The sequence below is a fragment of the Sander vitreus genome, chromosome 4 (genome assembly GCF_031162955.1).
Source record: "Sander vitreus isolate 19-12246 chromosome 4, sanVit1, whole genome shotgun sequence".
NCBI classification, from domain to species: Eukaryota; Metazoa; Chordata; class Actinopteri; order Perciformes; family Percidae; genus Sander; species Sander vitreus.
The window spans coordinates 6,588,008-6,603,565 of NC_135858.1; the positions used below are offsets into that span (position 1 = coordinate 6,588,008).

General features: G+C 40.3%; 1 protein-coding gene across 1 annotated transcript in view; it reads left to right on the plus strand.

Annotated features, from left to right (window-relative positions):
* Positions 1–15,139, plus strand: part of suclg2 (succinate-CoA ligase GDP-forming subunit beta) — a 107,868-nt gene extending 92,729 nt beyond the window's left edge. The window contains exons 10-11 of the mRNA XM_078247916.1: positions 5,030–5,150; positions 13,407–15,139. Coding sequence (XP_078104042.1) covers positions 5,030–5,150; positions 13,407–13,519 — 234 coding nt within the window. The 3' untranslated portion in view covers positions 13,520–15,139. The remainder of the gene's footprint in view (positions 1–5,029; positions 5,151–13,406) is intronic.
* Positions 15,140–15,558: the final 419 nt, after the last annotated feature.

The window sequence follows — 15,558 nt, forward strand, 5'->3', positions numbered from 1 at the left end:
CCCGTGAGCATGTCAAATTGCCTGGGTTACATTTCTTCCTTGTCCTGAATGCACTTAGTGGGCATATAATAGCAGGCAGAAAAGCCTGTTATCCTTGAAGGCCCTTTTTTGACTTTGACGCAAAAAAGCCTTGGCAGGATATCAGAATGCCGGCAGCAATGATCCTATTTTGTAAAATTTGAATCATTTCACCGGCACCCAGGTAGAAGGCACCAGCTCATGCCGTAACACTGCCTGAAAGAACGCACAAAGATCCTCTAAAAAGAGAAACCTGGCACATTCTACCTGATTCCTTATGCTGAGCTCTGATGAAAGAAATCCACCCCACTGCCAAGCTAGCTCACCTGAAATGAACGCCTTTAAGGAAAGAGGCAGTGCTCGGATCTGTGACAGGAGGTAAAATGCTACAGAGTGTGATGTTGGAGATTTTAGATGGATTGGAGTGTGCAATGCTATTTCGTACCTCAAGGCTGGATTTCTGAGCCACTGTGAGCTGAATGGAGCAGAGCATTGTTAGACTTTTGATTGGAGAGGGCATCAAACCAGATTGACCCTAAATTTGGCTCCCATTTTTTTCAGCCAGTTCATCATTGTGGCATTTTAACCCCATACAGACCAGTACCTTGCTAAAAAGAAGCCATATATATTTTATAACTAATATGTACTGCACAGCCTACCTCAAAAGGGCCAATATACTTGACCAAAAGTATATATTGCATTTTAGAACTGAATGAGCTGTTCTAGGAGACAACATAATTAGTTTTTAATAAAAAAGAAAATACTTTCTACTTTTGTACCTCCTTTTTTTCTTTGACCTCCTCTTTTACCTCTGTCTCTGCATACTTTTAGTTTAAGGCTTAAGGCTTTAGTTTAGTTTAAGGCTAATAAAGTATGTAAACAAATGATCTCACTTTAAATTACAGTGAGGTGGTTGTGTGTGGTGTTGTAGCTTTGGATCTGTAACCTATACTTGGAATAGGCATAAGTGGTAGAACTTTTACATCAAACTTGTTGTCGGTTTGCACAGGCTGTACACTTGCTTGTATACAACTATACAAATTATAAGAAAAAAAACAACAAACTTCAAGGAAAGTGCAACTCAGTCCTCACCACATCCATATTTCTATAAACAGCATTTACTTCTTTGCCAAACGACATAAATCATGTCTTATGTATTATTAATATACATGGCTGTCAATAGGAGACGCATGAATGGAAGAAAAATGGTTCTTCCCAATAGAGACAGAGTTGAAAAATGGACTGCAAATAGGGCGAAAATAGTCTTCTCTAGTGAGGCTGCAAAAGGGCATCTAAATCTCTGCTGCCCCCCAGTGGGGGCCGGATAATTCTCTGTGTGTGTGTGTGTGTGTGTGTGAGTGTGTGAATCTGAGTCAAACCCTGTGATACAGGATGTGAAGTCTTCACCACCCAAAACAATATGTTGTACAGTCACCGTTGATTAAATACATTGGTATCATAAAGTGGTGTCCCATCCTGCTATGGTTCAGCATCTACTATCTAACATGTGGAGCAATGTCATATTATTCCATTGTTAATGCATTGCACATGTGCTAGTAATACAACTACAATCACTTCCTCCAATAATCTAATCTAAGTATGTTTTCTTTCTTTTAATTATGTTTTTGGGCATTTTAGGCCTTTATTTATATAGGACAGCTAAAGACATGAAAGGGGAGAGAGAGGGGGAATGACATGCAGCAAAGGGCTGCAGGGCGGAGTTGAACCTGTGGCCACTGCGTCAAGGAGTAAACCTCTATATATGGGTGCCTGCTCTACCAGGTGAGCTACCCAGGCACCCTAAGTATGTTTTCTTCACAGGATCTTTGTTTTAAACTGACAGACTCAAGCCTAGGGATTTGGTCAATAATATTCAGATACGCAGCGCTCCTCTTTTTCAATTGGCTGTGTACACATTCACAGTGGCAGTGGTAATGTTGGCCTTGTGCCCCTTCTGTGGGCCACACCTGCACAGGGCAGTGGGGCAGCACACACTAACACATGTGCCCTCAGGCAGCAGAGAATATAGACACATACACACACACACTCTGTGAACTGCAGATCACACCTACAGTAACAGGCTGTCAGAGGAAGTGTTTGATACACGGCTGAGGTTTAAGAAACAACGCGCCGGTATCATTACACACCTCTTTCTTTCCGTCTGCTTTTCTCTTATTGCAAAACTCTCACCGTCTGCCACTCTTCACACATGTACATTCACACAGACCATTGAGTAGGCTACAGTATATCACTAATACTGTAGTTTTCTTTAAAAAGTGTGTTAATGCAGCTTTTTGACGTGTTTGTATGTCTGTACGTACCTCTGGCTGTGCACCTGGATGCTATATGCCTGCTGGGTTTGCCGGTCAACACATGCAGGTCGTACACATCAGTGTGTGGTGAATGTGTATTGGAAGCAGATTTGCATCAGTAGTGTAGTATCAGTCCCATCAGAAGTGAACAACATGGATACCTTGAGGCTTGACTTGTACTTTACAAAGAATATAATATTATCTTTCTTGTCCACCAGGGTGTAAATGGGTGTCTTCTTCACTCATAGCCACTATTAAAAATGAAAGGGGTACTCCACCAATTGTATGCATAAAGATGAGTTAACTTGTCATGAGAAGTGCTGTACATCCTAAGAAAACAGTTATAATGTCATCACTGGCTCTTTCTAAGGCTTTTTACAGTCTAAGGAAATACACTGTTGAAGTCATCAGGGTTTTCTAAGATTGAGCTCATGACTTCCAATTTTTAAGAGAAAGTGGAGTTTGAAAGAGAGAGGCATTTACCGGGCAGAGAGCATCTAGCGAAAGCCACTAATGAGTTGTATTGTGGGAAATGTAGGATCCAGTGTTTATTCGCGCTTGACCCATACTAAGAACTTAAAGTCAGAATATCTCGGCCTCTGCAGCTTTGATATGTCCATTCTTTTATGAATCTGTCTCTTTTTATTAAACAGTAAAACATCGAAAGAGCCTACAGGGAGGAGGTTCGACACCTGGCTGAGTGATGTTTCCCTAACTTCACGCAACTTCATCCCTCCACCACCCACCATGCATCGTCGCCAACGCCCCCCTACACACACGCACATGCACTTGATTCTGATTAACAGGGTTAACATATGACAGACACTGTTATGCACCAATACAAAAATATACCTTTTTGCAAAAGTGATTGCATTTTTTAAATAATTAATGACTCCCATGTTATAAAAAGAAATTGGGCACAACTTAACTTTGTTCAAGGGTTTAGTGATTGGTCTGAATGAGCATAGGATATTGTGCAAACAATCATAGTGACAATGTTAACTCTCTAAAGAAATGACCATAGCCTAGTTTAAATTGATTAAAACAAGCTTACCAAAATGAATAATGTCTTGAGAACACCCTACCTTTTGTCTTTGGTAAATGGCCATAGTAGAAGTGAGAAAATGCAATCTGATGTGTCCTACTATAGAAAAAAATGGACTGCCATTCTTTGCCTCCACCTCATACATTATTTAAATAATTAGAACACCTCATCATGTATTATTACATGCATAATGTGGAGGTCATGATTCATTTTGTTTTTCTTTGTTTTTCATTTGAACATCCAAGTCATGTTCATTTGCAGTTTGGGGCTAATGTTTGCCGGCCTTTTCCCTTTGTTTTTGGCATTCCTGATCACATCCCTGTGTGATATACTTAATCACCATGAAACAGTTCTCTGTGTTGACCTAACGACTTGCTCAATTTCTTTGCGTGATGTCTGAGTCTTTATGATGCTGCCTACATCTGTGTTTGTTTTGGTGCTCTCTCCTGGTCTTGTGTCATCCCCTGTTGTTTATAAGGAGATGCTTATTTGGATAGCACATAGAGGACAGTGCCTTGGCTGTCGCTCTGATAGCTATCCAAGTCCTTGATCGCCTCTCCCTATAAACATCATTACCACACACTGAAAACCTTCACAACAGGCACACCCACAAGCTGCTCATCCAAATCGGCGCTAACAGATTAGCAGTGATTATAAACAAACATGGAGGATTAATCCTGTGTGCTCTGTCTACTTTTCCACTGAGCTAGCCAGGGTAATTACCAAGTGCTAGATTGTTAGTGTAATCACACGCACACAAACACACGCACGCACAAAACACACAAACGCACACACACACACAAGCTGTTTTGCTTCACTACTTGTGATATCAGTTTCGTGCTCATTTTTAAGAAAGTTACAAAGAAACTGCAAGACAGCTAAACTGAACATATTACAGACAGTGAGATTGTTTGGCACAGCTCAGTGGGATCAAATCTCAAAGGTTTGTTCTTGATAACTGTTTGGGAAATGTGGAATTGTGAAAGCAAAGGATATTTTAACATTTGTGAATAATAGCTATTGAATTTTAAATTTGGTCACTGGCTGGGTGGGAACTGCATGTGTACTTGATTCCATTTTATTCTTTTACCAGCAAGTCAGTTTTAAGGCTAAATATGATAGATGGCTCAAACACATTAGAAGGTTTGGAAACCAGCCAGGTATGTAGCTTCTTTTGTTTGTCATGTCACCGCTTCCCATTGAAATATTGCTTTATTATTTGGCCTCAGTGTTGCTTTTTTCACCTGCTGCTGCCCTCTTAACTACACCAATAGATTACTTTATTCTGCCTTCGGTGTGACAGTGTTGTATAGCCTCAGGGTGCATAGCCTCTGGGTGCACGACCTATTGCACACAAAGTTGGTGGTGAAGCTGCTCTACGGAATGTTTTCCTTTAGTAGTGAGATTTCAGTCTTGTATCAATTAGTTTTGCATTGATGTCTTTCCACTATGAGAGCTTTGCCAAAGATTTGTCAATGGTTGACTGTTTTGTGCTTCAGTTTGGACAAACTTTGTTCACTTATAATATCATAATCATAATCATAATAAATGTTGGATGTTGCAAATGTACATCTTTTGCACAATACTTTCCTTTTGTCCACAGGTGTGTCTCAACCACTGGATTTAATCATTTAATCATTCTCTTCTTTCACAGGTTGAGGCCATCCTGGTCAACATCTTTGGTGGGATCGTCAACTGTGCCATCATCGCCAACGGTATCACCAAGGCCTGTCGAGAGCTGGAGCTGAAGGTGCCACTGGTGGTCAGGCTTGAAGGTACATGTAGGAATACACACACAACACACACACACACACACACACAAATCTAGGTTTAGCCTGTCTGGCCCTCTTAGCAAGCTGGCCCCCACTGACACAATACACAATGTGCATCATGCCCCTCAGAATAGTGGACCGTAGATCTATCTAGCCAGGATTGAAAGCACTTGGCCTTAATGAGAATTTGATGATGCTGGATAAAGCTGAGATTTAAAATCAAGTTTCCACCTCCAGCACTTGTCAATCATCTTGATGAGCTGTTTGCCTTCACATAACATACTGTACATCTTAAGGCCCAGGTAACCAGCACCTCTAACACCAGCGTAGGCATCATGCTAACAGACTGGGGTTCAGCCAATCTCTAACTGAATTTTAGAAAGCCTATGCTTTTATTCACCATGTCTTCAAATGTTTCTTTTCCTGTAGCTCATGTTCTCACTGTGACCTTCCTGACCACTTCCATTGAATAAAGCATACAAATAAAAAAATATTGTAGCCAGTTATATCTAATTTTAAATATATTTAGTTACTGTTTTGAAGTGACAAATGTATATAACATCACTTTATAGTGTAATTGACCAACAGCACAAGTGCTACAGGATTTAAATGACCTCTTTCCAACCTTGTTTTAAACTTTGGAGCCATTGTACAGTATTATTGCTGCTTTACTCTCTGGAGCCTATCCATCTTCGTTGTGGCCCAGTGTCCCAGTAAGTAGCAGCAGTGCATTTCTCTTACCTGTCACATTTTGCCGCACCCATCATTAGCACCAGCAAGAATAACAGTAGAGATGGCACTGATTGGCTCACCTTTCACCTGTATATGCTAATGAAACCTGTTCAGGTGTGTGTGTGTGTGGGGGGTGCAGCAGCGGTGACTTCCGGTGGCACGGGGCCAGTTGGTGGTTAGCTTAATTGTCAAGATCCTGCTGAGTGGTGTGTCCACAGCAAAAAATGTGTGTGTGTGTGTGTGTGTGTGTGTGTGTTAGCCTGCAGCACCTCACACTGTATGTCCTCACACACTGCTACTATGGTTTGTAGGTCAGGGCGCGTAAGCTGTTTCTAGAACCCAACTGTGCACCTAGGCACAGTGCAGTATAGACATGGCTGTTCAGAGTTTGAGTGGGAAGTTTAGTTATATTAACACTTAAAGGTTTTGTTCTCAATCAAATGAGGCCTGTTGACACATACACACATAGAGAGATACATTTAGCAAAGAGCAGAGTCTAGATCTGGATAATAATTTCACTATTTCTTCCTAAACAAAAGCAAATTTCATGCAGGTGTGTAATATTAGGGCCGTTATTTCTGAACTAACTTTGCACCAAAACTGAAGCTATAACAAGGACAAATGTGTTGCTTAAACCACTGCACACAAAGTTAACACAGATACATCTGCGCCAGTTCAAATATTTAAGGAGCAAAATATGCATTTGTATAATTTATATCCACTGTCTGTCTTCATGTTGCCGATTGACCACGTGGCTGAAGAGTGAGTACACAACTGCTGAAAGAAACAACTGGATTTGCAATAAAAACAGACCCTTAATTGGTCACCACACATTTATTATGCCATAGGCCATGTAATTCAACCTGACTCACAAACAGGCTGCGTCCAGAAGGTCACTGCTGGCGGTTGGTCCAACCACGTTTTCCTGGCCCGGGCCTAATCCAAGCTTTAGCTGTGGGTCATTACATCCTGGGACGCAGTCTTGTGGAGAAGATTGGTTCAGAATCAATCAGCTCAGCTTGCTAGGCTGACCGCAGGGCAGTGAAAACAGCTCAGCGCTCTTCAACAGGATCAGAATGGATTAACTGGCACACTTTTAATTGGGAAGGCTCTTTTAAAAAGCCTGGGATGATTACATTGGTGGGGAGTTATGTATTCCCTTATGTGGAGGAGGGCCATGTTCTCTAGATGCTGATATGGTTAAATTAGTTGATAGGGTTGCTTTATGTGTGGGCTGATAGAGAGTCCACAACTAAAACACACCCGGTTTGTGGGCTACAGTATTAGCACTTATATTCATACATTGCAAATGTATGCAACAGATTCAGCACAGAACGTATATAGACACATATATACGAGTGTTGTAGTACTCGAGATCGGTCTCAAGACCACTTTTCGAAGGTCTCATCTCGGAATCGACCACATTTTTACTCGGTCTTGTCTTGGTCTCGGATCAAGATGACTCGGGATTTTATTTCAAGACCACAACTGCAGGGATTTCCCTAAACTGTGAGAAATCTAACCTGTTAGATTTATGCCTATGTGTTAAAACTTGCAAAGGCATCCAATAACTTGACTCATATTTAATTTGAAATGTGTTACTGTAAACCTCCCTCTCCCTGCCCCCTTTACACGTACTACCATGAAAGTGAATGCGGGAGACAGGAGAAGAAATTCTGGCTGTCTAACACAAATCTGATCTTGTCTCGGTCTTGCCCTATCTTGGTCTTCGTCTTGACTTGGTCTCAACCCCTCAAAGTGCTGGTCTTGTCTCGGTCTCAATAACCTCTGGTCTTGGTGATGACTTGGTCTTGGTGGTCTTGACTACAACACTGATATATACACCCAAATATTTAAGGTTTTGATAGAAAGGGATACATGAGGAAGTACTGTACTGCCCCCTTTGGCCACAGCATGAACATGGACATATTGCTCCTTGAGGATGCTGTCTGCAAATTCCCCTTGGGTAGCCCTCAGGGTCCAGGAAAAAGGGTGACTGCATTTGCACTATTGATTTACGGAACTATTCCCCAACTGTCTGTCAAACAGTGGTGGCTGTTTACACCTTAAAAGGAGATCTGACCATTTTTTCTCTGGTTTAATTTAAAAGAGACGTGAATAGTGAGGTTGAGATGGCCCTTTCAGTCCGACGGTGTCACCATAGCTTAAATAACTATCTGCTGCAGCTACACAGCCATAAACCGGTATGCATGTACATACATACAGTACACACACACACACACACACACACACACACACACACACTGAGATGTATATAAACATGCAAAGACTGGCTCGTTTTGACACTGATATCTGACCATTCCATTGTTTTTAGCCTTTCAAATCTTTACATTTACTACCTGTTTAGTTGTAAATATGAAACAATGACCAATGTTATCTTACTTTCTTTATCATTCTATGTCTGGATGAAAACCTGAATTTTAAAAACCGTCAATGTCAGAGATACTCTTTACTCTTTTAAGAAATATGCTTAGCTATAGTGTGTGTGTCTCTCTTGAAAAAGAGTCTAGACAACATAAGAAACATGAAAACTGTTATTAATGACTGACTAGCACTTCAAAGGAATAGCGTCTGCTCCGTTCAGGAGTATCTTGCTCTGCGTTCGAATGAGAAGCATTTGATGTTTGACACACAGGGTGAAGGAGGGAGGAGCAGGCCTCATCCTTTTTAGACTGTGAAGGGAAAAACGCTCACTGTTTACTGATTATTATGAGGATTAAAAATCAAAGTCAGAACAAGTATGATGACATTCAGTGATAAAAGAAAATGTTTTTACACCAGTTATTCAAGGTAACTGGGGCAGCAAGACACAGAGCCGCTGGTATTTTCTGTCATGCTCACTGTCACATAAATTCTCTAAAAAGTGTCTTTGTTCTTTAATATTCAGTGATATTATCGACTGTTCTATTTTTTATATCATCTGCCTAGTATAGTTTATCAGACTAGTCTGGTGTCAATCATGGCATCAAAAAAGAATGGAAGAAAAATCTCAGTTGTGTTTTACTTTTGAATACCTGCCAACAATTCTCAACAAACAGATTCAGATACATGAGGGATGCATTTCAAACTAGCTTTACTAAGTAATTTTTAAACAAAATCCCCAAAACTCAGTGTGAATTATGCTTATTGAAATTGCCCCAAAAATATTTGTCGTAACACCGACGCAAATATTTGGCTAATTAAAAACTCTAAAATACTGGATTTTTGTTGTCCTTTTGTCAGAAACCTAAGAAAAAACTGTCGCACAGGTCTTCAAATCATGGCTATGGAACCTTTTCTGAACACTAGGGTTGGGCGATGTCTACCGAAATGGCATATGACGATGTCCATAATGAAACATAATGATGGACGATGACATCATTGGCAGTTGGTGGTGGGGGGGAGGATTTGTTCAAATTCAAAATTTACATAAATTAAATTATATCCACAATGTTCATTGTGATGTTCATTGTTCATTGTGTGGCGGTGACATCATCCATCGGACCAATTCTACTGAACACCGGCCAGAGTGGCCAAAAGTGACAAGATAATAGGCTGTTTTCGACAGATCACAGTAGGAAAAGCAGAAGTTGAAAACATTAAAAATAATGATGGCAGAATTATTGTGTCACACTGTCATGGCTTACTGGGACACTTGAATAAAACAGAGCCATTGTTAATGTTAACACCTGTGCGTTTCCTACTATGACAAGTCAAAATGTCTGCTGTGAAAAAGGCCTATGGTAAATGCTAAATCATAACATAACACTAGCAATAGTAGAGATTGAGTCATGGAGTCAGCAAACTGGCTCACTTTTATTGGAATATTTAGCTTAAGTTTACTTACATTAGTGACCATTAGACATTCCAAACCAAGTAAAGACTATAGCAACAAAACCTCTCAGTGTACTGAATCGAGCAAAGGGTGTGTTTTTTTTTTTTTTTTTTTTACCTCCGCCAAGGAGGTTATGTTTTTCGGCTCTGTTTGTTTGTTTGTTTGTCTGTCTGTCTGTCTGTCTGTCAGTCAGCAGGATTACAGAAACACTACTAGCCCGATTTTAATGAGACTTGGTGGAAGGGTGTAGCATGGGTCAAGGAAGAACCCATTACATTTTGGAGTGGATCAGAATCACGGGGCGGATAAACAAATTATTTATCACTTTTGTTAACATTGCGAGATTGGGCATTGTGCTGCGTTCATATGCTGTTCATTTGTAAAAGAAAGATGCTGTTATTTCTTATACGAAAAGTTACACCGTCTCGCTTTTTTGAAAACAAAGCAAATGTATCAAGCTAACTTCACAACCACAGGAACAGATTTAAATAAATTGTTAAGCTTCACAACATTTATCTTTATTTTATACAACCAAATAAAAACACATATATTGTCATCCCTCCAAGGAATCATGAGAAGTACAGAGTAACTCTGTAGGTCTGAGACTGTGGCAGAGGCTTCTGCTCTCATCATTTAGCTTCACTAAACTCAGCTTGTTAAGACAGAATTAGTCACAAATGTACGCAGCAGCAGTACTGCAGCATCAACAGAACTTTTTCCGGCACATGCCTTTGGCACAGCCCTAAGCCTTATCATCTTGTTGAAATATGGCGGCCTGTGTTGAATTGAAAATGAAATTCAATTGGAAATTGAATAAAATGTTCCAGATGCTTGTTTGGAGAAAAAAAAGTTCAGAATGGCAAGTGACTTTTGACTTCATTGGTAGTGATGAATAATTTTTTTAAGTTTATTTGAATTGGGACACATGCTAAGACATAGACATGTGTGCAACAAATCTCCAATGTACAGCATCACAGCAAAGCTATTGCAAATTCCAATGCCCGTCCCTAACCCAATAAAAACCTGGAGATAGTATATATTGCGATAATTTTCTGCTATGGGACAGTGAATTTGTTTTTGTTTACCTTTTCTTTAATGGTCAGTCTTTAATCTACTTTTAGAATCAAAGTCTTTCTTTGTGTGAATGCATTATACTGTATATGTCTGGGTCCAGGCCATGAGTAGGTCTCTGGCAGCACCTAGTGGCTGCTGGTGAACACATTGTTATACTGAGCATAATCCACACACACTCACACACTCACACACTCACACACACCTGGTGATGTGGTGATTTATCCAGCTGGGCTCTGGCATTGCCTCTGCTACTGTGAGGTATCAGTGCTCCCTACTGCTCACTGTGGAACTGCAGTCAGCTCACACACATATACAGAAAAGGCCCACGTAAATGCACGTCTCTTTTTTCTCACTCCCACAGATGTGCAATATCCCCCCTTACACATAACATGGATAACCGGTAGCACAGATGCAGTGTTTTAACAATGCTGTACACACTATTGCTTCTCATGAATGTTTATCTAATGGCAATATAGCAGCAATAGATGTGTTGTTTACTTTATTTCAGTAAAATATACACTTTCCATAGGCATATTTGTCTTTTCAGAGAATCTCTTGCATTATGTATTTGCTGTGTGCACATATGGCTGGTTCTTCTGGAGTTTTATTTTCTTACAACATTGTTGTGCTCCAACTTTGTTTTAATCATCTGACAAATAAGCCTATCAGTGATGAGACTATTGATCGGTCAATCCTAATGAAGTTCACGGGTCAGCCTATTAAATGTAAAGCATACAGTACTGCCCCGCCCCCTCCATTGAGACTAGGTTTGTCACAGTCTAGCTACAGTATTTGATGAGAAGTGAGGAGATGACTTGGGCCACCCAATCCCCTGTTTATGTGCCAGAGCAAGGTCTCTTCCTGCTCTTATTCTAATTAATTACATTGCAGAATTGATTGTTTGGAGTGTGAGCCTGCAGAAATGTGTCTGGAATCACTTATTATCGGGCTGGACAAAAGAGATGAAATATTAGGCGTTAAGTGGTGCTGGTAATAGAATTCCTTGTGAAAGGTCTATTGATCAGGGTGGCCAGGCCTCCGGAGAATTCACATATCATGCAGTCTTAATTACACACCAGCCAGGAGAGCTAAGGTCAACCTGTAAGTGTCTGAGCATGAACACACACACACACACACACACACACACACACACACACACACACACACACACACACCTCCACATCACAGATTTGGCCCAAGTGAATGCAGAGACACCATACACCAAGGTGCAATTATTGGTAAATCAAACCTTTGTAATTACACACATACAGTAAATTCTGTACATATATGTACGGCTGCAACTAATGATTATTTGCATTATAGATTCATCTGCAGATTTTTTTTTTTATCTATTAATCGTTAGGTCAATAAAACGTCAAATGTTTTGTCCGACCTAATGTAGGAGCTAATGCAATAGGGTGATTTGATATACAATTTTGAAAGTGTTGAGTCAAAGATCAAAGAGATCATAATTCAATTCATGAGTAAAGTAAATTCATAAAAGTAAATGTAATGTACAGTACACTAACTAGATTATACACTAACTAGTGTAGTAGTTCAGTCAGGTTTTGAAAAAGGGTGCTTATTTGTTGAAAGGTGGTTCAGATGATACCTTTTAGCACAAAGCAAATCAGATTACACGATGCAGTTTGACTTCTCAGTGATACAGTATATGATGAGTATTTGAAAAAGATAAGCCTTTGTGGATCCCCGGGGAAATTCAGGTGTTGAAGCAGCATATATACAGAAGAAATTACAGATTAATAGATTTTTAAATAAACGAGTAAATAAGAAGAAAAATAAGAACAGGAATACAAATTCAAAAATGTATTCAGAAAAAAAATACAAGACCAGACATAGTCGAGAATTGATGATACGAGATCAGATTCTGTAAAAGGCATTTTCTTTGCCATCATGTCTTCATGTGTGAAATCAGTAAATGCCACATAAACAGCTTGCTTCTGTTGTTTGTGCAGCGTGGGCGATTTTGTTTCATTTGACCTTTTGCTCTATTGCTCTCTCTCTCTCTCTCTCTCTCTCTCTCTCTCTCTCTCTGTCTTCCTCCCTGTCATTCACTCCCTCTCTCCGCCATCGTCCTCTCTCTCTCGGTGTCCTTCCGTTCACTGTGGCGCCCCCTGCCCTGTGTTGTGACAGGCTTGTCAGGCCTGTGTTTGGCTGAACAGTGTGCAGCGCTGGGAGGCAGCCAGTTCAGTCTGTAGAGCCTCTGGGCTGTGGAGAGTGTCTATGGATCTCTCTCTCTCTCTCTCTCTCTCTCTCTCTCTCTCTCGTTGGTTGGGGGTCTACCGGGACATGGACGCCACCGTATCACCCAGCACCTGCTACCCCTGACCTCGCTGCAGCCAGGGACACACACACACACACAAATTGCCCTCTTGCCTCACTGACATTATTCACAGACAAAAGCTGCCACCGTTCACCCATCACTCCATCCATCTGTCATCATGTGCATTGATTCCTCCAAAGGAACTCTTTGTCTTTCACACAGTGTGGTTTTTACATCAGGGCAGATGGCACATCGGGTTCAACCTTGTTAAACCAGATTTTGTCATTTTATGATTTTGTCGCCTGTTGTAACATTGTTTTCCTGTGTCTTCTAGGGACCAACGTCCATGAGGCCAAGAGGATTCTGTCCGAGAGCGGCCTGCCCATCACAGCAGCAGAGAACCTGGATGACGCTGCCAAGAAAGCAGTGGCTGCCATCAAGAAATAGAAAACTCTCAGTGTAACATCACCACACTCATGTCCACCCATCACCAACATTAATAGTCTCAGAGCATCGCTGTCAGCCTTTTCTTACACATACAGACCTCCAGGACGTTAAGCCTTTGCTCTCATAGGCCTTTACTTTTCTGTTTTAACACTAGCTTCCCAAAAATACGTTCTTTGCCAAATTCAGTGTCTACGTATATCACAGGTTTTTTGAGGTGCTGTTTCACCTTAACACCTTACAAAATTAAAATTTTAGTCCCTTTATACTGTGCAGTGTAAATTAGCTGCTTTTAAATTCTTTAAACACAATCTATACTATATGCATATAAATTGGAATAAATCACTCTGTAACTCTCAGGCTTATCAACATAATCTTGTCCTGGAAAATCATAACGCTCTAGTGACCTCTGTCACAAATTAGATAGAGACCCAACAATTTGTGCATTCCATTTTCCAAGGTGAAAGATGCTGCTCTCTGTATACTGTGGTATTTGTATGGAATATTAGTTAAGAAAGATTTTTACCATAAAGCTTTAGTGCGTAACTTTTTGATATTAATGAACGTCCCTCACATTCAAGCCATTGCCAAATGAGTTGCTACAAAGCTAATTAAGACTATCAGCTCCACACAACTCTCTCTGTGTTTCTCAGTATGGCTATGTTCAGAAAATGGTGTCGTCCGGCAACTTTCACACGCAGAAACTCGAGTGAAGATAATGACCTCTTCTGAAGAGTCCATGTTTTTTTTAATCCTCCGTGTCCTCCTTGGCTACTAGCAACTTCCTAGATGAGGGTTGGGGGGTGAGTGCGCGATCACAGATCATGGTGTTGTCATAGAGCTACAGTGCATAGTTTCTGCCACCCCCATGAGGAATTCTAAGCAATGACAACACCACTGTTGTTGCATTCACATGACACAAGCCTTCTGTGATCGCGCACCGCCCCCACCCATCCTCCACGCAGTTACTTGTAGCCAGGGAGGACACGGAGGATTAAAAAAACACGATGGACTCTTCAGAAGAGGTCATTATCTTCACTCAAGTTTCTGCACTCGAAAGTTGCCGGACGACACCATTTTCTCAACACATCCATGCTGAGAAATACAGAGAGTGTTTTGTGGAGCTGAAAGTCTTAATTCATTTTGTATCAACACATTTGGCAATGGTTTGAATGTAACAGACGTTCATTAATATAAAAAAGTTACGCACTAAAGCTTTAAAGGTACAGTATGACTGAAAACCTCATTCTTTTGAAACCATTTTCATGGCACATACACTCATTCTGTCTGTTTTCTAAGTGACAAACAAATCCATCCAATGCCTCATCTGTGAATCAAATGAGGTGGATGAAGTAGCCACACTGTGAATTTTATACATCATGTCTTAATTGTTAAGTGCTCAGTGGCTAAGAGTGTGTTAACTGCTTAGATCTGTGCCTATGAGTTTTGTAAACTATCTTTCAGTACTAGCAGTAGTTTCATACAGAGTGAGAAAACGAAATCAAAAATGCAATTGTACTTAGTGTAGCTTTTTTATAATCATGAATGTATATTAACAGGATATCCTGACTACAGTGTCAAAACTGTGTTTATAATTTGAGATTAAAAATAAATATTTCAAGACTAATGTCTCATTTATTTGTTCACTTGACGTAGAGTAAGGGAATAGACACAGGAAGATGAAAAGTAGGAAAGACGTGGAAATCAAAACTCAGAGGAAGAAGAGAGCAAATTTGCAGAATAAATATAATGTCTGTAGTTTGTAGTTTGTGCCTTTGAGCCCACACCACTACCTAAACAAAGAAACACACAGTCCAGCCTTGAGATAACCTTTGAATATACAGTAGGTCCCTATTCCAGAAAATTCAAGTTGTCAATATAGCTGCTGCATTATGCTATTGTATGTTTTTGCATTAGATCAACTTACTGTACGTTTAGTCTGAGGGTTACATAGTCTAATATATTTAGTTTCAAACTATGATAAGATACAGATCAGTGACACATTTAGTTTATATAGAAGGATAGGTTTAATTTGAATACAT